A 27,413-nucleotide genomic window follows, 5' to 3' on the forward strand; every position below is an offset into this window, starting at 1 on the left:
GAAGAATGTTCCTTACATTGGTGATAAGTGGAAAGAATGTTCCTTACATTGGTGATCACTGAGAAGAATGTTCCTTACATTGGTGATCAGTGAGAAGAATGTTCCTTACATTGGTGATCAGTGAGAAGAATGTTCCTTACATTGGTGATCAGTGGGAAGAATGTTCCTTACATTGGAGGTCAGTGAGAAAAATGTTCCTTACATTGGAGGTCAGTGGGAAGAATGTTCCTTACGTTGGTGATCAGTGGGAAGAATGTTCCTTACGTTGGAGGTCAGTGGGAAGAATGTTCCTTACGTTGGAGGTCAGTGGGAAGAATGTTCCTTACGTTGGAGGTCAGTGAGAAGAATGTTCCTTACGTTGGTGGTCAGTGGGAAGAATGTTCCTTACGTTGGTGGTCAGTGGGAAGAATGTTCCTTACGTTGGTGATCAGTGAGAAGAATGTTCCTTACATTGGTGATCAGTGGGAAGAATGTTCCTTACATTGGTGATCAGTGGGAAGAATGTTCCTTACATTGGAGGTCAGTGAGAAGAATGCTCCTTACATTGGTGATCAGTGAGAAGAATGTTCCTTACATTGGTGGTCAGTAGGAAGAATGCTCCTTACATTGGTGATCAGTGAGAAGAATGTTCCTTACATTGGTGATCAGTGGGAAGAATGTTCCTTACATTGGTGATCAGTGAGAAGAATGTTCCTTACATTGGTGATCAGTGGGAAGAATGCTCCTTACATTGGTGATCAGTGAGAAGAATGCTCCTTACATTGGTGATCAGTGGGACAAATGTTCCTTACATTGGTGATCAGTGGGAAGAATGTCCCTTACATTGGTGATCAGTGGGAAGAATGTCCCTTACATTGGTGATCAGTGGGAAGGATGCTTCTGACATTGGTGGTCAGATTCCTTACAAGAATGTTCCTTCGATTAGTGATCAGTGGAACAGCTGCCACTTACAGATAACTAAAAAGATCATGGGGGTCAGTGGTTACTTCTGGGTGGCAGAAATTGCTCTTTGCTCAAAGAACCTTTAGCAACCTCTGGAGGAACCCTGGTTTTGGAAATGCTTTAAAGGGTATCCGTGTACATGGCCCTTTTGTATGCTGCACATTATACATATGTTGGGTTTATTGGAAGAGGAAAATGTCTGTGTGAGTGGCAGATCTGACCAGAGATATTTCTGTGTGTTTTCTCTACAGTCCAGGTTCCACCATCGCCAACACTTCAGCAGAATTCCCGGCTAATAATTATAGTAACGTAGAAGTACAGAGAATTTTTGATACGAATGGGCAAGAGAATGGCACCCTGGGGGGCATCCCTCTCATTACTGAAAACACAACAACTCCAGGTAGGTGAAACCATAAGGACATAAAGTTTGAGTAGCAAGATAAGAAACTATCATCATACAAAATATGGGGGGCCAGATATCCACATGTATTAAAGGCTGAGCCCTCCTGTAAGGCCGGCTTCACCCTTATGTGTTGCTATAACACATAATAAAAGGCACGTTTTATATGAGTCTTCACAATACACAGCAATGCATAGTTGATGGTGTGGAGCATGTGGGGCCAGATCACAATAAAAAAAATAATCTGTGCATAATTACACTGTAACGACACCCTGAGTACGAAAGGGGTTAAAGTCGTTTAGGTCATTCCATACCCGAACACAAAGGCAGCTACCAAACACTTCAATCAGCCGAACAAGGAACCCATACAAATAATTCTCCCCCAAATACGAGACAAGGCTCTGTCTTGAGGTTCAAGCAGGAATAATCTCATTGATTATCACATATGGACACAGCAGATAAAATAACTCAGTTAAACCGTCCAATGACAATAGACACACAGGTCAGGTGTGTTCAAACTTCTCATCAGTACACAGTCTTATCAGCAGGGGGCTGCTGGAGGAATCCCCCCCTCCCTCCATAGAGATACACATCCTGTGAGCCAAGGCAGACAGACACAATAGAACATTGGAATACAGCCCCACCCCAAACTAGCACAGCAAATAGTACACAACAGCATGAGACAACACACAATATATACACACAACATTGTGAAGCAGTCACTATCTATAATATGGCACATACTGGGTTCCCAGAGTTTTGTGTTTTTGGGGGACATGGACTTGAATCCAAAGTAATATTACTTCCAGGGTCCCCAGGCATACAGCTCACAACGAGCACCGTTCCCCCAAATGCCAGGGCCCATAATCAGTCGGCAAGAGGCTGGCATTCAGTCCCCTCCAAAAGCCTCTGTCCCGGCTAGGTCTGTCACATACACCTCCAGTTAAAGCTAAAGTTTAATCTGCTTATATTTTGTCTTTCCTGGTTCCTCCAGCACCCGCAACTACAGAAGCGCCCGTTACGACTACACCACTAACTACAATTGCAGCAGCACCAACTACACCAACTACAAATACACCGAGTACAACTAAAGAAGCAATGACAACAACTTCACCACCACTAAGTACAACTGCACCAGCTACAACAATAGGAGCGGCAACTACACCTTCAGCACTAACTGCCACTGTACCAGCTACAACTACAGCGGTCCTGACAACTGCAACACCCACAACTAAAACTGCACCAGCTACAACTACATCATTACTAACAGCAATTGCAACAGCTAGTACTACAGGAGCACTAACTACAACCACTGCAGTAACAAGTACAGCTGCACCAGCTATAACCTCAGCATTAACTACAGCAGACTTGCCTACAACTATAGCACTAAGAACTACAGCAGTATTGCTAACAACTGCTGCAGCTACCACTAAAGCTTCACCAGCTACAACTTCAACACTGACTACCACTGCAGCCCCCATAACTTCAGCAGCACCGAATACAACTGCACCGGCTACAACAACAGCAGCACCAACTACAACTTTAACACTGACTACTATTGCAGCTGCACCAACTACACCACCTACAATTAAACCAAGTGCAACTACAGACGCAATAACATCAACTGCAGCATCAAAAACTTCAACACCACCAAGTACAACTGCACCAGCTACAACAACAACAGCAGCAGCAACTACACCTTCAGCACTGACTGCCGCTGTACCAGCTACAACTAGAGCAGTCCTGACAACTGCAACACCCACAACTAAAACTGCACCAACTACAACTACATCATTACTAACAGCAAGTACTACAGAAGCACTAACTACAACCGCTGCAGCAACAAGTACAGCTGCACCAGCTATAACCTCAGAATTAACTACAGCAGACTTACCTAGAACTGCATCACTAAGAACTACAGCAGCATTGCTAACAACTGCTGCAGCTACATTAACAGCTTCACCAGCTACAACATCAACACTGACTACCGTTGCAGCCCCCATAACTTCAGCAGCACCAAATACAACTGCACCAACACTGACTACAACTGCACCAGCTATAACTAGAACAGCAGTAACAACTGCAGCACTCACAACAACAATTAAACTAACTACAACTGAAGTGCCAAATACAGCAGAATTGACAACTGCTGCCACCACAGCTACGACTGCACTAGATGGAACTACAGCAGCCCCGAGTATAACTGTAGCACCAACAACTTCAGTGGTGCTGAAAACTATATCTACCACAAGTTCAGCAGCACCAGCTACAACTATGGCAGCACCAACTACCAATGCAGCACCACACACAGCAGCACAAACAACTGCAGCACCCACAGCTTCAGTAGAACCAAGTACAACTTCACCAGCAATAACCACAGCAGCACCCACAACCACAGCAGAATCATCTACAACTGCACCACTTACAAGTAAATCCGTATCAAGTACGTATGATCCACCTACAACCTATGCAGTACAAACTCCAACAACCACAAAAGCATTGACTATGATTACGGCACCTACTACAACTGCAGCACCCAATACTACAGAAGCACCAACTGCGCCAGCTAAAACAGCACAAATTACAACTCCACCAGCTACCGGTGCAACTACAGCAGCACTGACAACAACTGCAGCACCCACAACTTCAGTAGTACCGACAGCTGCAGAAGCACCAAATACAACTGCACCAGCTACAACCGCAGCCCCAATTACAGTATCAAGAACTGAAGCAGCCAAAACTACAGTTGTACTGACTTCGACTGCACCAACTACAACTCCAGCAACACCAACCAAAACTGCAGCAGCACCCACAACTATAGTAGAACAGACTAAAACTGCATCAGCTACAAGTACAGAATTACTCACAACAACTGCAACAGGTACAACTACAGCAACTCGAGTAAGTATAGCTGAACCATCTACAATTGCAGAACATACAACTATAGCAGCATCAACTGTAACTACAACACTGACTAAAACTGCAGCTCCACAAAGTACAGCAGCAAAAACTACAACTGCACCAGCTACAAGTACAGCAGCACCGAAAACCGATGCAGCACTCACAACTTCAACAGCACTTACTAGAACAACACCTGCTACAACTACAGTGATGTCAGCTACAACGACAGCCGCACTAACTACAACTGAAGTACAGAATACAACTGCACAAGCTACAACTACAGCAGCACCAACAACTACTAAATTACAGAATACAACTGCACCAGCTACAACTACAGCAGCACCAACTACAACTGAAGTACAGAATACAACTGCACCAGCTACAACTACAGCAGCACCAACAACTACTAAAGTACAGAATACAACTGCACCAGCTACAACGGCAGCCGCACCGACTACAACTGAAGTACAGAATACAACTGTACCAGCTACAACTACAGCAGCACCAACAACTACTAAAGTACAGAATACAACTGCACCAGCTACAACGGCAGCCGCACCGACTACAACTGAAGTACAGAATACAACTGCACCAGCTACAACTACAGCAGCACTGACAAATGCAGCACCCACAACTCAATCAGCATTAATAACTTCTAAAGCTACAGTTTCAACGATGCCAGCTACTGCAGCGCTGACGAACACTGCAGCACCAGCTACTACAGTGTCTCCCATTGCAACATTACTGACAACAACCGCATCGCCTACAACTTCAACAGCACCGTCTACATCTTCACTAGCTACAACTAGAACCGAATTGACTACAACTGCATCAGATAAATCTACAGCGGTACCATCCATAACTGAACCAACTACAACCGCAGGTTCCCCCACAACTACAACATCGCCAACTACAAATGGCCCAGCTACAACTAGAGCAACACTGGAAACAGATGCAGGACTCACATCCTTGGCAGCACGTACTAGAACTACACCAGCTACAACTACAGTGACATCAGCTGCACCAACAACTAAAGATGCACTAACTACAACTGCACCAGCTACAACTACAGTATTACTGACAACTGCAAGAAGCACTGCTACAGAAGCAGCAGCTACACCTGCTACAGCTACAGCTGCACAGACTACAAGCACAGCAGAACTGACTGCAACTGCACCGGGTAAAACGACAGCAGTATCGTCTATGACTGCTCCTACTACAACTGCAACATCACAAACAACAACCGCACAAGCAACAACAGAAGCATCAACGGCAAATGCACCAACTATAGCTACAGCAACACTGACTACCACCACACTAGCTACAACTACAGCAGGATCGAAAAACGCAACACCCACAGCTAAAACTGCACCCGCTGCAACTACAGCAGTGCCAGCTACAACTGCAACAGAAGCTACAGCTGCACCGACTACAAGCACAGCAGAACTGAGTACAACTGCACCGGGTAAAACTACAGCAGTATCGTCTATAACTGCGCCTTCTACAACTGCAACATCACCAACAACAACCGCACAAGCAACAACAGCAGCATCAAAGGCAAATGCACCAACTAGAGCTACAGCAACACTGACTACCACCGCACCAGCTACAACTACAGCAGGATTGAAAAACGCAACATCCACAGCTAAAACTGCACCCACTGCAACTACATCATTACTAACAGCAATTGTAACACCCAGTACTACAGCAACACCAACAACAACTGCAGAACCAAGTACTACAGCAGTACAGAGCACAACTACAACAACAATTAAGCCCACAATCACGGCACAGAGAACCTATAGTTATTTCTTTATTATAAGAATGGATCTGCCCTTCAGAGTGGAATATAGGAATTCTTCATCCAAACTGTACAAGGAACTTAGTCACAGGATTAGGATATATGTGAGTATATGAACTCTTCTTATTGGCCTAAAATATTATTCAGTTTCTTGACATAAATGTATTAACATTTTTTTTAGATAGTTTGAAGGGAACTATAATGAAATAATCATTTCATTTTTTTTTTTTTTTTTAAGCACAGCTATATTAACTTTTTTTTTTTAAATTGGCTACTTTTTTTTTCAACTCTCGCCGCAATTCTCACCTTATCGCCGGCTCTGTCCCCGCAGACTCTCCAGTCCTCTTTCAGGTTGAATGACCGCTAGCTTCACTCAATGCACTTCCTATGAGCCCAGGCTGTCAAGGACCTGACTAGACATGTGCACTGACAAAAAATTTGTTCGATTTCCGTTTCATTTGTTTTTTTGCTTTTTTTCAGAAGTTCGAAAATTCAGATTTTCAATCTCCAAATTTTCGAATTTCCAAAATTTCGAATGCTTCATGGGACACAACACCTGGAGGTCGGCATTTGCTTCCCCCTGAAGGTGTTCTGACTTCACTCTGCTGTTCTTGCTCAGTCACTGAGAATATTGAAGTCATAGACAGCCAGGCACAGAGCATTTTCAGAACGATAGCAATGGGAGCCAAATTCTCTTATGCCGCATACACACGAGCGGACTTTGACGGACTAGATCCGGCAGACCGGACTCTGTCGGACAATTCGATCGTGTGTGGGCTCCAACGGACTTTTTTTTTTCCCCAAAAGTCCGACGGACCTAAAAATAAAACATGTTTCAAATCTTTCCGACGGACTCGAGTCCGGTCGAAAAATCCGCTCGTCTGTATGCTGGTCCGACGGACAAAAACCGGCGCAAGGGCAGCTATTGGCTACTGGCTATGAACTTCCTTGTTTTAGTCCGGTGTACGTCATCACGTACGAATCCGTCGGACTGTGGTTGATTGTGTGTAGGCAAGTCCATTCATTCGGAAAGTCAGTCGGAAAGTCCGTCGAAAAGTCCGCCGGACCTAGTCCGTCAAAGTCTGCCCGTGTGTACGCGGCATTACAAGCCGTTTTCTTTAACCGCTTCCGGGCCACCCCACGCATATATACTGCGGCACGGCGGCCCTTCAGCGCGAAGTCGCGTACCTGTACGTGATTCTTTTTTTCTTCGGGTCGGAGGCGCGCACGCGCGTGGCCGGCGGCCCGCTCCCACTGTGATTGGACACAACGGGAGACAAGGGAGATCGTCGTCCTGTCAGAAGGGAAGATTGAGATCTTTGTGTTTCTGCTAAGCAGGAACTCGGATCTCTGTCTTCCCCCCAGTCAAAGCACCTCCCCCACATTTAGTAAGCACTCTCAGGGAACATATTTAACGTTTTGATCACCCCCCCCCCCAATGTTAACCCCTTCCCTGCTAGTGTCCTTAGTACAGTGACAGTCTATTTTTTTTTAACACTTATCACTGTATTTGTTTCACTAGTCACCAAAAAGTGCCACTTGGAGTGAGATATGTCCGTCGCAATGTCGCAGTCCCGCTAAAAATCACTGATCGCTGCCATTACTAGTAAAAAATAGATAAAAAATTCTATTTTCATAAATCTATCCCATAGCTTGTAGACGCTATAACTTTTGCGCAAACCAATCAATATATGCTTATTGGGATTTTTTTTTTGCAAAAAAATTGTAGCAGGATACGTATTGGCCTAAATTTATGAAGAAATTCGATTTTTTTTTTTTTTTTTTTTTTTTTTACATTTTTTTATTGGATGTGTTTTATGGCAGAAAGTAAAAAACTTTTTTTTTTTTTTTTTTTTTCAAAATTTTTGGTCTTTTTTTGTTAATAGCGCAAAAAATAAAAACCGCAGAGGTGATCAAATACCACCAAAAGAAAGCTCTATTTGTGGGAAAAAAAAGGACGTCAATTTTATTTGTGTACAGTGTCGCACGACCGCGCGATTGTCAGTTAAAGTAACGCAGTGCCGTATCGCAAAAAATGGCCTGGTCATTAATGAATGAATGAATGATTTTTTTTTTGTAAAGCGCTGCAAGGGGGGTAAACCTTCCGGAGCTGAAGTGGTTAAAGTGTATATCCAACCAAAACCCTTTTTTTTTGTTTTTGAAAGGAGTGGAGAAGGATTGGAACCTCCGTCAGTTTGTTTTTGATTTCCCCTAATTTTCCTGTCCTGGTGACAACTGTACTAACAAACTGGAAGTGAGGGGAAAATCTGCAAAAATGAGGCACAGACAGCGGTAAAAATTGGACGGGGGGTCTAATCTTTCTTAATTCTACTAAAAAAGGCATTTTAATTTCTGTCTGTGCTGATGTTGGAGATTTCCCATCACTTCCTATCTAGTGAAACCATTGCCAGCAGGAACAGGAAGTGAGGGGGAAATCTCCCTATCGCCCTGGATAACAGTAAAAAACCTGACAGAGGTTCTAATCTTTCCATTCACAGAACAATTTAGCTGGACTTAGGCCTGGTTCGCTCCTATGCATTTATTTTAGTGCATTTTCAGTTTTTGCAGAAACACACTTCAGTCCATTTAACATGGTTTCCTATGGATGTAGTTCACATCTGTGCATTATACGGAAAGGGCCAGGGATTGCTTTTTTGGTTTTTGGTTCCATAGACTTCAATGGATCAAAAATGTGTGTTGAAAAAAAACACAAAATGCACCTGCAATGTGCAAACTGCAACTTTTTGAGATGGGAATGAGGGACACCTATCAGCAAAAGTATGCAGGCATAGGACACACCCCTTGCCACGCCCCCTTAACCACTTAAGGACCAGCCTCGTTTTGGAATTTAGGTGTTTACATGTTTAAAACAGTTTTTTTTTTGCTAGAAAATTACTTAGAACCCCCAAAACATTATATATTGTTTTTTTCTAACACCCTAGAGAATAAAATGGCGGTCATTACAATACTTTTTTTCACACCGCATTTGCGCAATTTTTTTTTGGAAAAAATTCACTTTTTTGAATAAAAAAATAAGACAACAGTAAAGTTAGCCCAATTTTTTTTTAGATTGTAAAAGATAATGTTCCGCCGAGTAAATTGATACCCAACATGTCACACTTCAAAATTGCGCCCGCTCGTGGAATGGCGTCAAACTTTTACCCTCAAAAATCTCCATAGGCGACGTTTAAAAAATTCTACAGGTTGCATGTTTTGCGTTACAGAGGATGTCTAGGGCTAGAATTATTGCTCTCGCTCTACCGGTCGCAGGGCGATACCTCACATGTGTGGTTTGACCACCGTTTTCATAAGCGGGCGCTACTCACGTATGCGTTCGCTTCTGCGCGCGAGCTCGTCGGGACGGGGGACTTTTAAAAAAAAAAAAAAATTCATTTTTATTATTTATTTTACATGATTTTATTTATTTTTACACTGTTTAAAAAAAAAAATTGTGTCACTTTTATTCCTATTACAAGGAATGTAAACATCCCTTGTAATAGAAAAAAAGCATGGCAGGACCTCTTAAAAATGAGATCTGGGAGTCAAAAAGACCTCAGATCTCATATTTACACTAAAATGCAATAAAAAAAAAGTCATAAAAAAATGACACTGAAAAAAATGTGCCTTTTAAGACGTATGGGCGGAAGTGCCGTTTTGACGTCGCTTCCGCCCAGCAGTGTCATGGAGACGAGTGGGCGCCATCTTAGCCTCACTCGTCTTCAGGCACAGCAGGGAGAAGGACGCGATCGCCTCCGCCGCTACCGATGGATGAAGCGGCGGAGGGCACCGGATTGCGGCGGGAGGGGGGCGGGCCTCTCTCCCGCCACCGATAAAAGTAATCTCGCGGCGAATTCGCCGCAGAGACCACTTTTATCTGAAAGCCGACCGCCGCACGAAAACAGGGATACCGGGGTTATGGCAGCTAGCTGCTGCCATAACAACGATATCCGCCGCCAAACTTTGGACGTACATCGGCGTGCGGCGGTCGGCAAGTGGTTAAAGGAGAATTGTACAAAAAACAAAGTTGGTTAAACCCACAAGTGCTTTTTTTTTTACCACTATTATTCCTTTATATTGGCTTTTGGGATTTACAAATGCAGCAATTTAGAAATCAGATGAAAGGTTTAGCTCTGGGAAACACTTTTTGAGAGATAAAAAGTGCATTTTATGTACATCTATATAGATCAGACCAAAATGAGGGACAGAGGGACATTGCTCCAAATCAGGGACAAGTCCCTCGAAATCAGGGACAGTTGGGAGCTATGTATAGGTGTGAATCAGGACTAACGCTTGAATCACATTTTCTGACTTCTGAATTCTCGGCCTTCAAATGTTAACATGACAAATCAATAACCAAATTATTTATGTTCTCTTTTGCAGGCGCTCATACTCATTCGGCAAACCTTGTTTGACTGTATTGGTGTCACCGTACACGGCTTCAGGTAAGTTGTCCCAATGTTATCATATGAGGGGAGTGGACGGTGCACAGGATTCTGGAGAAGGCCCAATGGCCAAACAATAGCTATAGCAGCCCATGCAACTGCTCTGGGGCCTGGGGGGTGGAAGGGGCCCCTACAGGGAGGATGATAAACCATAGACATGAGCAATTCGTTTAGTTCCGAATTCTTTTTTTAACGAATTTTGACAAATTCGTTAATTCCGAAATTTCCAAATTTTTCACATTTTCGAATTTCCAAATGTCGAATTTCCAAATTTTTCAAATTCCGAATTTCCGAAAATTCGAAATTTCAGAAATTGGAAAAATTCAGAAATTTGAAAATTCGAAAATTCAGAAATTCAGAAATCCGAAAATCGAAAATTCGAATTTTCGGAATTTCGAATTTCCGAAGTTCCGAAAAAAGCAAAAAAAAGGAATGAAACGAAAACGAACACATTTTTTGTCAGTGCACATGTCTAATAAACCAACTTAAACACAGAAAATCTGTGCGCATGGAAAGATAACACACGCCCATCACTGTTTTATTAAGGACTACAGAGGTTGTGATTCAAGAAGAACTGACATCAGATATACAGGAGGAGAGTTCAGAATGGTTGTCACCAGTCACAGGTCCTCCTTGCAGGCTGTGCAGTATGGAGAATTGGTTTAGCTGTCTAGGCAGTGTAGATGTATTGCACTTGGATCCCTTTCACACTGGGGCAGTTCAGGCGTCAGCGGCAAAGCGCCGCTAGTTTTAGCGAGACTTCGTCGCCGCTAGAAGCGCGCATTTAACCCCCCCCCAGAAGGGGTTAAAAGCACCCGCTTAACGCTGCTTCCAAAGCATTTTTACGGCGCTTTGAAAGCGGCACCCATTCATTTCAATGGTCAGGGGCGGTAGAGGAGCGGTGTATACACCACTCATGCACCGCCCCAAAAAGGCTGCTTGCAGGACTTTTTTTTTCCCGTCCTGCAAGCGCACCGCCTCAGTGTGATAGCACTCGGACTTTCACACTGGGGTGGCCTGAGAGGCGCTTTTCAGGTGCTTTACATGCGATATTTTTAGCGCAAAAACGACCTGAAAAGCGCCCCAGTGTGAAAGGGGTCTTAAGGGGTTGTAAAGGTAAAAGTTTTTTCACCAAAAACATCCGACAATAGCGCCTCCCCCCCCGTATTACTTACCTGACCTCTCGAAAGTCCCGCGCTCTCCCCCTACATCCTCTTCGCCGCTCAGTCTGGCCGTTGATTGGTTACAGCGGATGGATTGAAAGCAGCGCAGCCATTGGCTCGCGCTGCTGTCAATCACATCCAATGACGCGGCGCGCCGGGGGGCGGGGCCGAGTGATACAGTGAGCGGCTATGGCTGTATCACGGGAGGGCGCCCGCAAGCACTCAACACCGTGTGAGGGAGCTCGCATGAAAGTGTTGAGTCCTTGCGGGGAGGAGCTGAGACAGCCGAGGGACCCCAGAAGACCAGGTTCGGGGCCACTTTGTGCAAAACGAGCTGCACAGTGGAGGTAAGTATAACATGTTTGTCATTTAAAAAAAAAAAAAAAAATTTCCTTAGTGATCCTTTAAAGCTTCTGGTCATCCCAGCCAGCAATGAAATTTACCCTGTATGTTTTCAAATGTTTATGTATGTTCAAATTAACCCTGTGGCTTCTGGTGAAAAGAGACCCCCCCCCTTACATCAGAGTTTCCCTTTACATCAGAGTCGGCAGCATTCCCCTTTACACATACACTATATTACCAAAAGTATTGGGGCGCCTGCCTTTACACGCACATGAACTTTAATGGCATCCCAGTCTTAGTCCATAGGGTTCAATATTGAGTTGGCCCCATAGGTGTGTGCATCCTAAAGCTCAAACACAGAGCACAGGCAGTGACAAGTGCAAAGCACGTGTGAGCGAGTCCTTTTTTTGTATTTTTATTATTTTATTGAAATTTTTTCAGATGCTAAAACCAATCCCCCTACAGTGCAGCCAGAGGGAGGGAGAGGAGGAGAAGCCGGCAGCACTGCAATGGGAATAACAAGAGGATCGATATTTTCAATAAGGCAGTACAGCTGGTCCTCCTGCTTGGCAGTTGCTTGGGCCCCCCTTTTGGACTAATGGGGCATGGCTGTACTGCCTTCTCATCGGCCCTGGCATACAGGGTAATTAGGGTGTGCCCAGGCACACCCAGCACACCCCCTGCGCTGCGCACGCCTATGGTTGGCCCACCCTTTGCAGATATAACAGCTTCAACTCTTCTGGGAAGGCCGTCCACAAGGTTTAGGAGTGTGTCTATGGGAATGTTTGACCATTCCAAGCGACGTAAAACGTCAATTCTGCCCATAACTCTTAAAGCAACATTTTTATATATTTATTTATTTTTAATGACATTTAATTTATTTTTATTTTTTTATTGCATTTTAGTGTAAATATGAGATGTGAGGTTCTTTTTGACCCCCAAATCTCATATTTAAGAGGACCTGTCATGTTTTTTTTCTATTACAAGAGATGTTTACATTCCTTGTAATAGGAATAAAAGTGATACTTCTTTTTTTTTTTTTTTTTTTTTTTTTAAAGAACAGCATAAAAAATAAAAGGTAAAATAAATAAGAAATAAAATTAATTATTTAAACATGCCCCGTCCCACCGAGCTCACCGTGCAGAAGTGGTTTAAAGCAAAAATATGTGAAGCGTTCCTTCTTTTTTACAAAAAAAAAAATTGAAAATACAATGTGGTGTAAATACAAAAAAATATAAAATAAAGTGGTGACCCCCTAGTGGGAGTATTGAATATGACACCAAAAATATATTTAGATCTATCACAACAAAGGTGGTATGTGCAACCAGTGACCTCTGGTGGGTATAAAATTTGCACATACCTCTTTCATTGTGGTTGTATCGCTTTTTTGTATCTACACCACATAATATTTTTTTTTTTTTCCGGAAAAGAGGGAGCGCTTCACATATTTTTCCTTTTACTCTGGTCTGCTAATGACAGTTGATGTTAAGTAGCAACCTCTTAGATTTAATATATAGCACTTACTTTATATTAGTAGCGCAGAAGTACATTTCTTTTTATTTTTAAAGTTGAGATATTTCTCTGTTTTCTCTACAGTCCAGGTTCCACCATCGCCAACACTTCCGCAGAATTCCCGGATAATATTTCTAGTAGCGCAGAATTACAGAGAATTTTTGAAAGGAATAGACGAGATAATGGCACCTTGGGGGACATCCCTCTCATTGCTGATAACACAACAACTCCAGGTAGGTGAAATCATAAAGGAATAAATTTTATGAGTAGCAAGAAAAGGAACTATTATCATACAAAATACGGGGGCCAGATATCCACATCTATTAAAGGCTGAGCCCCTGTAAGTATTTGTTGCAATTAAACACCGTAAAAGGCGTGTTTTCCATGTGTCTGTTCTCTACAGACCGGGCTCCACTATCTGCAAAGCTTCAGGAGAATTCCTGAATAGCAATCCTACCGGCATGGACATATAGGAACATTTTATTAGTAATTGTTAGATCATAAATTACCATTCTCATTTGCACAAAAATAAAATAAAAAATTGAAAATATATAATAAAAAGACTCATAAAAGTCCAGTGGATTATTGTGATAATATCGGTGTTCTTTCCAAATATTTCAAAGAAAAGTGTCCAGTGACGGCCGCTCATGCAGGGGCGCCACCCCCCTAATCCATGCGACTGGACCCTAATCTACATGCAGGGTCACCGGACGCATGCATTCCAATGGGGTTATTTTTTTTTTTTGAAGCACATGATTAGAGCCAGAGGCTTCAAAAAGGGTGGGCTCGGGGCCCAGCTGTGTGACAATCACAAATGAATATTCGCTAATGTCTTCCTGTTTCTCCTCCCGGCCAATCAGGAAGTGGGTCCTGAGACCCGATTGGCCAAAAGTCCTAAGTCCTGCTTGGCCGAGAGGAGAAGCGACCGCCGGGACTTGGGGCGAAGAATGTGGGGGGGGATCCACGACCTGGATGGGGTAAGCGTGGGGCTGGCAGGGGGCCTGGTGGGCGACAGGCGATCGAGCAACGGGGGGGCGGAAGGGAAGCAGCGATCGAGCAAGTGAGCTCATGGGGGGAGTGGCTGGATGGCTGGGGGAGCCGCGGGCCGCCCCTCCCCCCCAAGAAAATTGAGCACCAGCAGCCACTGGTGTCCACCAACACCAGGGTAGTACCACACCAACAGTGCCTTTTGGGTCTCCTCTTCGCCAACATTCAAGCACACAGCTCACTCACCAGAACCATTTGACCCCTATTACAGGCAGTCAAATGTAGAATTGGGTGACTGAAATTCCACTTGCATTAGCATCCCTGGGTGCGTCATCAATAGTGGTGCTCCTGAGCCTTTTAAATTCTCATGCCAGACCATGTTCAGAAAGGGGGATTAAAGAGAAGCCTCTCATAGTGCAGTATATCCAGGTTTTATTAAAATCAAATTAAAATCACACTTACAATACGTAGAGTAATGCCCCGTACACACGTTCAGATTTTCCAACAACAAATGTTGGATGTGAGCTTGTTGGCGGAAAGTCCGACTGTGTGTACGGTGCAATAGTCACAGCATTCAAAACATTCTGGGAACGCCGGTATGCGTTCCAATCAGGCGGAAGTGGCGTGTCATGTTAGTCCCACCCACGTTAAGGCAAGTTGAATTCCGGTCACCCAATTCTACATTTGACCGTCTGTAATGGGGGTCAAATGGTTCTGGCGAGCGAGCTGTGTGCTTGTATGTTGGTGAAGAGGAGACACTAAAGCAGGGTTTCTCAACCAGGGTTCCTCCAAAGGTTGCTAAGGGTTCCTTGAGCAATGAGCAATTTCTGCCTCTCTGATAGGTTCCCCCTGACGCCATTGATCTTTTTAGCTATCTGTAAGGAGTTAATTCTTTCCAATGACCGCAAGTGTAAGGGGTATTCTTCCCACTGACCATCACACTAATGTATTATGAGTTGTAGATATAGCCATTTTTGGCAGGGGTTCCTGAAAGACCTAAAAGTTATTTCAAGGATTCTTCTGTGTTGAATTGAGAAAGGCTGCACTGTTGGTGTGGAACTACCCTGTGGCGTTGGTGGAGACTTTACTTTTGAAATATTTGGAAAGACACAATAATCCACTGGACTTTTATGAGTCTTCTTTTATTATACATTTTCGATTTTTAATTGTATTTTAGTGCAAATGAGAGTGTGGTTTATTTAATTTATGATCTAATAATTTTTGCCTATGGTTTAGCTACGAGCAGCTCTCAAGTTTATTACTATAAGGCTGCTTTCACACTGGGGCGGTGGGGGTGTCGGCGGTAAAACAGCGCTATTTTTAACAAATTTGGTGCCTAATAATAAAGCAACTGAGCATGTGCAGAGCAGGGTGAGACAGCTGCATAGCTAGATTTTAAACAGTATAGACAATTCTTTTTAGTTTTTTACATAGCTAAACATGCAAAAGGGGTCTGCCTGAAGTGATCTAACAGGACTTCATTTTCTGACTAAAGTTCCAATTTAAGGCATTGGCACAGCAATTAAAAAAAAAAAAAAGAAAAAATCCTTATAAGTAGCTGGAAATAAAAACTTTTACCATACAAAATATTTATTTTATTTATTTCAGGTACTTATATAGCAGCGTCAATTTACGCAGCGCTACAGGAGATTTAGCAGACATCCATATGTATTGAAGGTTGAGTCCCTCTAAGGCCAGCTTCACCCCAGTGTGTTTCTGTAACGTGCAGTAAAAAAAAAAAAAAAAAAAAAAACCTTTTTTCGCATGTCACAACGATACATGGCAACGCACAACTTCACACGTTTTTTCAACAATTTTTTTTACAATCAGTGTACTTTTAAGACTTCAAACTAATATTGTTACCTTTTAAAGATGATGCAAAAAATAGATACAAAGTAACATTGTTTATAAACATTGATCAGACAGGAGATAGAGAGATACAAAGTAACATTATGTATAAACATTGATCAGACAGGAGATAGAGAGATACAAAGTAACATTATTTATAAACATTGATCAGACAGGAGATAGAGAGATACAATGTAACATTATTTATAAACATTGATTGGATGGCAGATAGAGAAGCACAAAGTAACACTGTTCATAAACACAGGTGGAATTAATCCTTGGTGCAGGTGGAAGGCACATCACCCAGCCTTGCTGCTGGCAGCCTGTAAAACTCTGTGAAGGATGAATGCTGCTGCAACTGGATGGTGCACTAAGCAGTACCTACATTGAGGCCTGGTGCAGGTTGCAGTTTGCATATTGCAGGTGCATTTTGCTATTTTTTTTTTCAATACACATTTTGATTCATTGAAGTCTATGGAACCAAAAACCAAAAAAAACAATCCCTGGTGCTTTCCATAAAATGCACAGATGTGAACTACATCCATAGGAAACCATGTTAAATGGACCGTAGTGTGTTTCTGAAATGACACTAAAAAATGCATGTGAACCAGGCCTTTGGGCAGCATGTGCTGAGGAATGAACCCTAATGGCACCGTCCAGCTGAAGCAGCTTTCAGCCTCTCCTCGAGTTTAATAAGCTGCCAGCAGCAAGGCTGGATGGTGCACCTGTGCCTTCCACCAGCACCTACTGTGTATGCCGGGATCTCATGCACCTTGGCTAAATGCCCAGCGTGCATGGGTCCCTTAGGTCCCTTTCACACAATCGGACTGATCGAATCTGCCTGCCCTTTTTTCAGGCGGATCCGAGCGGGCCATCCATTGACTTGTATGGGCAGGCGGATGTCAGCGGAGATGTGTCCGCCGACACCCGCCTGCCATCCGATCTGACAAGATCCACTCAAAACATTCGCCATCCGTCCAGTGGATCGGATAAGATGAAAACGGATTGGCGTATCCGTTTTGATCCGATCTCCCACAGAGGACAGCGGGGTCTCTGACAGGTCTGACCCTGCACAGTGAGCGGACACAGACCTGTCATCCGCCAGCTCAGCGGGGATCAGCGGATCGATTCTCACCCCCCCGCGCGCGCGCTGAGCTAGCGGAGTCCTCTGAGCCGATCCGCCCTGTGTGACAGGGGCCTAAAGCCCCATACACACACACTATCAGATTTTCTGCTGAGTTTTTCCTTCAGATTTACCAAAACTATGTAGTGCAAGGGACTGCCTGACTGCATACACATTGAAACTCCTAAGGTTTGATATTATATGGTTTTGGTAAATCTGAAGGAAAAACTCAGCAGAAAATCTGATCGTGTGTATGGGGCAGGAGAAGATGAAGCGATAATTGCTGAATAAGAAGAGACTTTTATGTCATATTGTTTCCTTTTACAGGTGTGGACGGCACAATCCCGGGCTACGCCATCGCCATCCTGGTCATCATAAGTGTAGTAGTGGTTACTATTGTTCTTCTCGCCTATTTTGTAAGTAACTATTGAGTATATGAAGGTGATATATTGGATAATCAAATACACTGATATCACTACAAGCATGAATTTGTTTCTGATGCAGTTTTGCACTACTAAAATATTAAAGGGGTTATAGGGGAACTATATGGTACAGACAGATTATTCACCAAATGATTTCACTAATAATAAGGTCTGTGGGGTTTACAGAAGTGTAGAGCCTTTCATGAACTTTAGTCCAGCCATTGAAGTATATTTCAGAGCTTTCAGCCCACTTTCATTCAGAATTAAAGTTCAAAAACTCACATAGAAGGTTTACCCTCACAGGGGTCTTCAGCATCACAACAAATATACATGTAGTCAGTGGCGGCTGGTACTCACAATTTTTGGGGGAGGTAAACAAACTGAACAATTCTGAAAAAAAAAAAAAAAAACAGCAATTGCAGCCCCACTGTACCTATCAAAAGCCACCACTGTGGCCATCAAACGAAGACACTGTGCCCCATTGAACACTCCCACTGTGCCCCATCGAACACTCCCACTGTGCCCCATCGAACGCAGACACTGTGCCCCATCGAACGCAGACACTGTGCCCCATCGAACGCAGACACTGTGCCCCATCGAACGCAGACACTGTGCCCCATCGAACGCAGACACTGTGCCCCATCAAACACAGACACTGTGCCCCATCGAATGCTCCCTCTGTGCCCCATCGAACGCTCCCACTGTGCCCATCAAATGCAGCCACTGTGCCCCATCGAACGCAGACACTGTGCCCCATCGAACGCGGACACTGTGCCCCATCAAACGCAGACACTGTGCCCCATCGAACGCTCCCACTGTGCCCCATCGAACGTTCCCACTGTGCCCCATCAAATGCAGACACTGTGCCCCATTGAACGCTCCCACTGTGCCCCATCAAACACAGACACCGTGCCCCATCGAACGCAGACACTGTGCCCCATCAAACACAGACATTGTGCCCCATCGAATGCTCCCACTGTGCCCCATCGAATGCTCCCACTGTGCCCCATCGAATGCTCCCACTGTGCCCATCAAATGCAGCCACTGTGGCCATCAAACGCAGACACTGTGCCCCATTGAACGCGGACACTGTGCCCCATTGAACGCGGACACTGTGCCCCATTGAACGCAGACACTGTGCCCCATTGAACGCAGACACTGTGCCCCATTGAACGCAGACACTGTGCCCCATTGAACGCAGACACTGTGCCCCATTGAACGCAGACACTGTGCCCCATTGAACGCAGACACTGTGCCCCATTGAACGCAGACACTGTGCCCCATTGAACGCAGACACTGTGCCCCATTGAACGCAGACACTGTGCCCCATTGAACGCAGACACTGTGCCCCATTGAATGCAGACACTGTGCCCCATTGAACGCAGACACTGTGCCCCATCAAACGCAGACACTGTGCCCCATCAAACGCTCCCACTGTGCCCCATCAAACGCTCCCACTGTGCCCCATCAAACACAGACACTGTGCCCCATCGAACGCTCCCACTGTGCCCCATCAAATGCAGACACTGTGCCCCATCAAAAATTATGCTGAAGTAGCCACAAAACCGCACTGGTTTGAACCAGGGCTAAGTCGTGTGACAAACAAACTTCCCTACTTGGTCTGCACAGCCTCCTACCTAATTACACACAGACTCTTAGTACCTCTTCAGGTGACGGCCTGGTCAGATTAGATTGCCCAAGTAGACACCCTACCTGTGTCTCTTCACAAAAGTTGCTCCAGAAGCAGCTTGCCTCCAGGGGAAGGAGCTCTTGACTAAATGGGTTATGCACACCGGCACAATCAGGCTGCTGGTTTCCAGTGAGATGTGGACACAAGGATAGAGGCTCACAGATCCCTCCCAGGTCTCTATAAAGTCTCTGGACTCCAGAACCCAATGCAAGAGTTACAAATCCTGGGGAAAACCTAATGTCAGTAATCAGTAGCAGTGATGGCCAGATCTGCATGGCTACACTCAGGAAACTTGGACCAGACTGTGTATGCTTTAGGTGAGATTTATTTACAATGAAACAAAATCCATCCAAACACCAGAAAACATTAAAAAAAAGAGTGAACCAAAAACCCAACGACAGAATACCTGACAAATCTAACAAACAGATGCCTAACTAACTATATACAATATATACAAAATAGGAAGCACAGAAAAGTAGGGGAAAACTGAAGGTGCAGGGAGCAGGTGGGAAGGGGGAACCAAAACTACAATCAGGAGCAAGGGAGAGCGGGTACGAGGATACAGGGCAAGAGCATCACAACATGTTTTGGGGTGGCTTTCAAAGGATTGGCACTGCATCACACCAATGCACTTATGTGAATGCTGCTTTGTGGGAAAGAGTGTGGTAGCACGCACATTACCAGAACAACATAGTATGAATAAGTCCTAAGAGAATGTAACCTGAAATACTGCAAAAAGCCAACAAGAGAGAGAGGTGATGAAACATCCGAGGTACATAGCAGTACTGTATATTTACAGCCCCAGGGGTTACCTATTGAGGGATCCTACTATACCTTACACTATAAAACCTGCAAGATAAGCCTTCTATGCTGCAGCTGCCCCCCCCCCCCCGACCCCCCCTCCTTTTTCTTACCTGAGCCTGATCCGATCCAGTGATGTGCACGAGCACAGCGGCTCCAGCCAATGTCTTTCTCCTCATTGAACAGATTGATAGCAGCTGGAGCCATTGGCTCCCACTGTTGTCAATCAAATCCTGTGACACGGGAGCTGGGTGGTGGGGCCGAGTCCATAGATACTGCAGCAGGACTCAGGAGCATGCCTGCACGGGTGCCACCCAGGGAAAGCGACTTTCCATGGGGGCACCTGATGAAGAGGAGGAGCCAGGAACGCCAGCGGGGGGACCCCAGAAGAAGAGGATCAGGGCTGTTCTATGCAAAACTATTGCACAAAGCAGGTAAGTATAGGCATTAAAGGTTTACAACCACTTTAAGGTAAAAACGTTTTTAGCTTCAGTATCACTTTAAAGCTCAACTCCAGGAAAATTTTAAATTATCCCTTTCAGTGGGGCTGCACCTGCACTGCAGAGGTTAATAGCTCATTTTGTCTTGGCAGGAGGAGAAGCAGTTTTATGTACCTGATCCTCTGCTTCCATGACAGATGGCACTCCCCTATGGATCCTACATTGGTCTTGATGATGTCAGGACCTTAGACCACTGAAGCAATTAACTCTTTCAGTGCAGGCACAAACCCTCCCCCCCCCCCCCCCAGATCGATCGGTAGCACTTACCCCATCACCAGCAGCTTCCCCTGCTTGGTGACCTCCCATTCTCCTGCTCTCCACGGTTCATCACGGCAGAGGCGGCTTCTGTTTCCTCCCTCCTTCCTTGGTGGCCAATCGGGAGTCTTCTCTTTTCGGCCAATCAGAAAACGGGTCTCACACCCGCTTCTGTTTGGCCGGATTGAGGATCAGTGTTTGAACAGCGAATCTTCATTCGCAGTTGTAACACACCTGGGTGGGATCGGTGCGCATTCTCTGTGACCTGTGCCCACCCTATTTTGAAGCCTATTGGAGCCTCTGGCTCTAATCAGGTGCTTCAAAGAAAAAAAAAACCCTGGCCGCTGTAATTCATGTGCCTGGTGCCCTGAAAGGGGTTGGACAACTGAATAGGGGTGGCCGCGGATAGATTCATGCTATGTATCTATGAATCTATCCATTGGATTTAGGGGGTGGCATGGGAAGAGGGGGCAGCGCCCAGCACTCCTAATGGACGGGCCGCCACTGCTTTTAAAGGCATTTGAAAAATGTTTACTCATATATTAGATGGCTGAAGGGTGTCTTCTTTCTCCAGGTGGCGTACACCAGATCCTTTTCATACTCGTTTAACACCGGATTCTAAAACATCCATTTGGGTGAGTATGAACCTCTAAAGTTTGCTGATTCAATGGCTCTGTCAATAGCGTAGCAATGGAAGAAAATATGAGCAATGTAAAAGAAGAACTTCGATCTGACTCTTTTCCAGGTTGGCCTTCAAGGTTTAGATGTGAAAAGATATAAGGGGCACTTGCTGGACGTCACTGTGAAGACCCCATGGTGGAGAACTTGGTGGAGAACTATCTCATATATATACTGCAGCCTGTGCCAACTATACTGAGTTCCAGTTATCATCTCTGGATACCCCAGGAAAACACAAGAGATGGACGGATCCATAGATGAGCTACATCCCAGGACATTGAAAGCCAGTATAACTGTATAACCAGAGGCCAAGTGTCTGCTACAAAATAAAGGAAACGCCGATGACATCTACTCCTGAAGACCACATTGAATACAACCAGGGCTAGATGTTACAGGACTGCAGTCGCTAATTTGTTACATTTTAAAGACTGGGTTTGCTTTAATATTAATATTTATATGACAATTATTTATTTTATAATTACTGTAAGAATATCAGTATTTTATTTTTCGATATCCAGAAATTTCTGCTGTATTGATATGTAACTAATGAGAAATGTATTATAACATTACAATAAAACATTATTTATTTTTGTTGATTATCCAAGCCCCATTTTTGCTGTCAGCGATTATCTATCCATTGACCATAAATATCAGAAAAATACCGTACAGATAGTTCGTTTGCACTGATACCTATAAAGCTGGCCACACATATTACCATATCATTTTACAGTCCATGTTTATGTTAAATGGTACAAAAATAAAAAATATATTACAATAAAAATGTAAGAAAAATCTTCATAAAATGTGGCTACCCTAATGTATAAAAGAATAACAATCAAGTAGATACCGAACATGCTTATGCGATTATGTATGGGTTCCCAGATTCCAAAATGGCAATGAGAACTTCCAGCAATGCCACAACCCCCTGACACTCCAAGGCCGAAGAAGGAAAATTTATTTGGGCACACGCAAAAAAATGGCAGTAAACAGTCACAAATGTGTACAACGCAACAATGACAATCAACGACAATGCAGGAACCAAGTATTTCTGGACCCAAAACCCTCTGGGTGCTTGAGTTCTCAATTCAGAAAGGCGCCCTAACTAAAGGCGATAATCACCTAAAAAGGCTTAGAGTCTCTCCACAACCCCTCCCACTGGCCAGTGTGGCTCTGGACGTTGGCTAGTGTTGGGGCCCAGAGTCCTGCGTTGGAGTGCTCAAGTCAATGCCAAGGTGAAAGGTGCAGGTTCCCAAACGAAATCCCAAGTAGGAGGGTAATAAGGTTGTGGCAACCCTGGACTCTGTAGCAAAGATCTCTTATGAAGCCAGTAACACCCCTATCCTTCAGCTCGCTGGGTCCTTCTGATAGCCGGCCCACTCCGACATTGTGGTAAGAAAACTCTGGCAACAAGTAGCATCCCCGAGTCTACAGCACAATAAGTCTCTCCCTGTGAGACTCCTTCCATTTCCTCTTCTTTTGCAGCACACTGTCCTTCTGGGATCTTTAATCACACCTAATAGAGGCTGTCCCCTGGGGACTACATCCCCACAGTTCTAAATGGCTTCCAGCCAGTGGTGGCTGGTGGTAATTTTTTTTGGGGGGGGCGCCAAACAGTGCACCCGCCACCCCGAGTCAGGTCGGGACGGTCAGTCAGTCGGTGCACTTACCTCAACCACGGGCAGCTTCCCCAGCTCTCCTCCGTGAGCATCACGAGCAGGCATCTCCTTCCCCTGCTTGACGACTTTCGTCTCCTCCCTCTCTCCTCGGCGGCCAATCAAAACGCTTCTCCTTTTCAGCCAAGTGGGAAACGCATCTCACACTCACACTTCCTGATTGGCAGAGAGGTGATTCAGTGTTAGAATAGCGAATATTCATTCGCTATTCTAACACACCTGGGTGGGCTCCGAGTGCAATGCTCTGCGTCTGGAGCCCACCCAATTTTGAAGCCTATTAGAGCCTCTGGCTCTAATCAGGTGCTTCAAAAAATACCTTGCCACTGTAATTCATGCGCCAGGGCCGGAAAGGGGCCGGACTCATGAATAGAGGGCGGTGGCGGCGATGGAGAAGGGAGGAGGCTCCCGTGTGCCCTTAATGGATGGGCCGCCCCTGCTCCCAGAAGTCTTTTACAGCTACCTGGACAGGCTTTCTCCATTCCCAAGCTGCACTGCAGCCATTCTCTTTGTCTCTCTATCCTGGTCGGTTTGGGGGCTCTCACAGTCCATGGCTTCAAGGCAGCCTTTCATAATGTCCTCCAGCCGACTCTCTGTCCCTCCTCCGCACCCCCCATACAGCCTTTCCTCTGTTCGCCTGCAGCCGGGGAGAAGGATAGAAGCTGAAGTGCATGGCGGCAACAGTGACAGCCCGGTCCATGCAGCTGCAGTCCTGACAGCACTGTAGGCCGGGGATAAAATAATAAAACACTTCAGGACTCCTGCAACACACCGCTGAGCTCTTTTGATTATTATTATTTTTATTATACAGGATTTATATAGCGCCAACAGCAGCACTTTACAATATAAAGGGGGACAGTACAATTAAAATACAGTTTGATACAGAAGGAATAGGAGGGCCCTGCTCATGGAGCTTACAATCTAAAGAAAGGGGGAGGTGATACAAAAGGTAATAGCTGCGGGGGATGATCTGATGGAGGTGACAGTACAGTTGTTAGGTGGAGGTGGGATAGGCTTCCCTGAATAAATGAGTTTTCAAGGATCGCACAGGGTAGGAGCTGACCGGACATACTGGGGCAGGGGGTTCCAGAGGATGGGAGAGGTTCTGGAAAAGTCCTGGAGGCGAGCATGGGAGGAGGTAACAAGGGAGCTAGAGAGCAGGAGGTGTCCCGTACCTGGTAGGAGACTGAAATGATGAGGTCGGCCTCACTTGTATCTCCAGCCCAGGCCCCAATGAGAGTGGAACAGATGGTGCCAAGGGACAGGAGGAACACAAGTGCCTGTAGGTGTTGATGGCAGAGCTTAACCAGTTACCAACCGGCCCATAGCCGAATGACGGCTGCAGGGCGGTTGGATAACTCTGGGTGGACGTACTATGACGTCCTCCCAGAATTCCCCTCTCGCGCGCCCCCTGGGGCGCGCACCCGAACATATCCGTGACCGCCGGGTCCAGGGGACCTGGCGCATCACGGATCCCGGTAAATGGCCGCTGATCGCGGCCGTTTACCATGTGATCGAGCCGTCAAATGGCGGCGCGATCACATGTAAACAGACCGGCGTCATCTGACGCCGGTTCCTCTCCTCCCCTCCTGTGTACCGATCGGTACACAGTGAGCGGGGAGGGAGGTGGATGGATGTCTGCAGCTCTGTGGGCTGGATGTGTAGTGCCCACAGCGCTGCACAGAGACATCCATCCATCCATGCTCAGCCATCCCTCACTACTAATGCTGTGCAATACTCTGCAATACCCCCACAATACTCTGCAATACCCCCACAATACTCTGCAATACCCCCACAATACTCTGCAATGCTGTGCAATACTCTGCAATACCCCCACAATACTCTGCAATACCCCCACAATACTCTGCAATACCCCCACAATACTCTGCAATGCTGTGCAATACTCTGCAATACCCCCACAATACTCTGCAATGCTGTGCAATACTCTGCAATGCCCCCACAATACTCTGCAATACCCCCACAATACTCTGCAATGCTGTGCAATACTCTGCAATGCCCCCACAATACTCTGCAATGCTGTGCAATACTCTGCAATGCCCCCACAATACTCTGCCATGCCCCCGCCATACTCTGCCATGCCCCCGCCATACTCTGCCATGCCCCCGCCATACTCTGTCATGCATCCGCCATACTCTGCCATACTCCGCCATACTCCGCCATACTCCGCCATACCCCGCCATACCCCGCCATACCCCGCCATACCCTGCCATACCCCGCCATACCCCGCCATACTCCGCCATACCCCGCCATACTCCGCCATACCCCGCCATACTCCGCCATACTCCGCCATACTCCCCCATACCCTGCCATGCTGAGCCATGCTCAGCTGTACTCGCCCTCTGTATGTGGCCAGGCTGTGGAAGTCTCACACATGGGGTATCGCCGTACTCAGGAGGAGCAGGAGAATCTATTTTGGGGTGTCATTTTTGGCATGTACATGTTATGTGGTAGAAATATTGTATAAATGGACAACTTTGTGTTAAAAAAAAAAAAGCGTTTTAACCACTTCCCGCCCGCTGGCCGTCATACAACGTCCTTGACTTTGTGCAGAGATATCTGAATGATGGTTGCAGCTACAGGGATCATTCAGATATCAGCTTTTTCAGCCGGCGATTCCCTACACCATGAGAATGATCATAGCAGCTGTTCCACTGCTTGATCGTTCTTACGGGAGGCGAGAGGGGACGTCCCCCCCTCCCGCCGCCCTCCGGTGCTTCTACCGACTCACCGCTACGATCGAAGCCAGGATCTTTTTTTTTTTTTTTTTTTTCATTTCAGGCTTCCCAGCCTAGAGGTGAGATGTGGGGTCTTATTGACCCCCTATCTCACTGTAAAGAGGACCTGTCATGCCATATTCCTATTACAAGGATGTTTATATTCCTTGTAATAGGAATAAAAGTGGTCAAAATTTTTTTTTTTTGGAAAAAAGCATCAAACTAAAATAAATAAAGTAAAATGAACAATAAAAAAAAAAAAAAAATTTTTAAAGCGCCCCTGTCCCTGTGTGCTCGCATGCAGAAGCGAACGCATACGTAAGTCCCGCCCACATATGAAAACGGTGTTCAAACCACACATGTGAGGTATCGCTGCGATCGGTAGAGCGAGAGCAATAATTTTGGCCCTAGACCTCCTCTGTAACTCAAAACATGTAACCAGTAAAAAATTTTAAAGCATCGCCTATGGGGATTTTTGAGTAGCAAAGTTTGGCGCCATTCCACAAGCGTGTGCAATTTTGAAGGGTGACATGTTGGGTATCTATTTACTTGGCGTAACTTCATCTTTCACATTATGCAAAAACATTGGGCTAACTTTACTGTTTTGGTTTTTGTAAAGCACAAAACAGTTTTTTTTCCAAAAAAAACGCGTTAAAAAAATTGCTGCGCAAATACCGTGCGAGATAAAAAGTTGCAACGACCGCCATTGTATTCTCTAGGGTCTTTGCTAAAAAAACATATATAATGTTTTGGGGTTCTAAGTAATTTTCTAGCTAATAAATGATGATTTTTACATGTAGGAGAGAAATGTCAGAATTGGCCTGGGTGCTCCAGAACGCCTGAAGGTGCTCCCCTGCATGTTGGGCCTCTGTATGTGGCCACGCTGTGTAAAAGTCTCACACATGTGGTATCACCATACTCGGGAGTAATAGCAGAATGTGTTTTGTGGTGTAATTTGTGGTATGCATATGCGGTCTGTGAGAAATACCCTGCTAATATGACAATTTTGTGGGAAAAAAAAAAAGTAAAAAAAAAAACCTTGATTTTGCAAAGAACTGTGGGAAAAAATGACAACTTCAAAAAACTCACCATGCATCTTTCTAAATACCTTGGAATGTCTTCTTTCCAAAAAGGGGTCATTTGGGGGGTATTTGTACTTTTCTGGCATGTTAGGGTCTCAAGAAATGAGATAGGCCGTCAG

At 45.2% G+C, this 27,413-nt stretch overlaps 1 protein-coding gene across 1 annotated transcript; it reads left to right on the top strand.

Annotated features, from left to right (window-relative positions):
* Positions 1–2,432: 2,432 nt before the first annotated feature.
* LOC141103861 (uncharacterized) lies at positions 2,433–21,955 on the top strand. Its single transcript, XM_073593912.1, has 6 exons — positions 2,433–6,148; positions 10,425–10,486; positions 13,588–13,736; positions 17,789–17,877; positions 21,704–21,764; positions 21,875–21,955. Exons 1-5 carry the CDS (start codon positions 2,441–2,443, stop codon positions 21,749–21,751), a joined length of 4,056 nt encoding a protein of 1,351 aa, XP_073450013.1. The 5' UTR covers positions 2,433–2,440; the 3' UTR covers positions 21,752–21,764; positions 21,875–21,955.
* Positions 21,956–27,413: the final 5,458 nt, after the last annotated feature.

Source organism: Aquarana catesbeiana, linkage group LG07 (genome assembly GCF_042186555.1).
Source record: "Aquarana catesbeiana isolate 2022-GZ linkage group LG07, ASM4218655v1, whole genome shotgun sequence".
Taxonomy (NCBI): domain Eukaryota; kingdom Metazoa; phylum Chordata; class Amphibia; order Anura; family Ranidae; genus Aquarana; species Aquarana catesbeiana.

Coding starts and splice junctions, on each gene's coding strand:
- LOC141103861 (XM_073593912.1), top strand. CDS start 2,441: ATGACAACAACTTCACCACCACTAAGTACAACTGCACCAGCTACAACA. Junction 10,487..13,587: donor GTCACCGTACACGGCTTCAG/GTAAGTTGTCCC, acceptor TTTTCTCTACAG/TCCAGGTTCCACCATCGCCA. Junction 17,878..21,703: donor TTGTTCTTCTCGCCTATTTT/GTAAGTAACTAT, acceptor TTCTTTCTCCAG/GTGGCGTACACCAGATCCTT.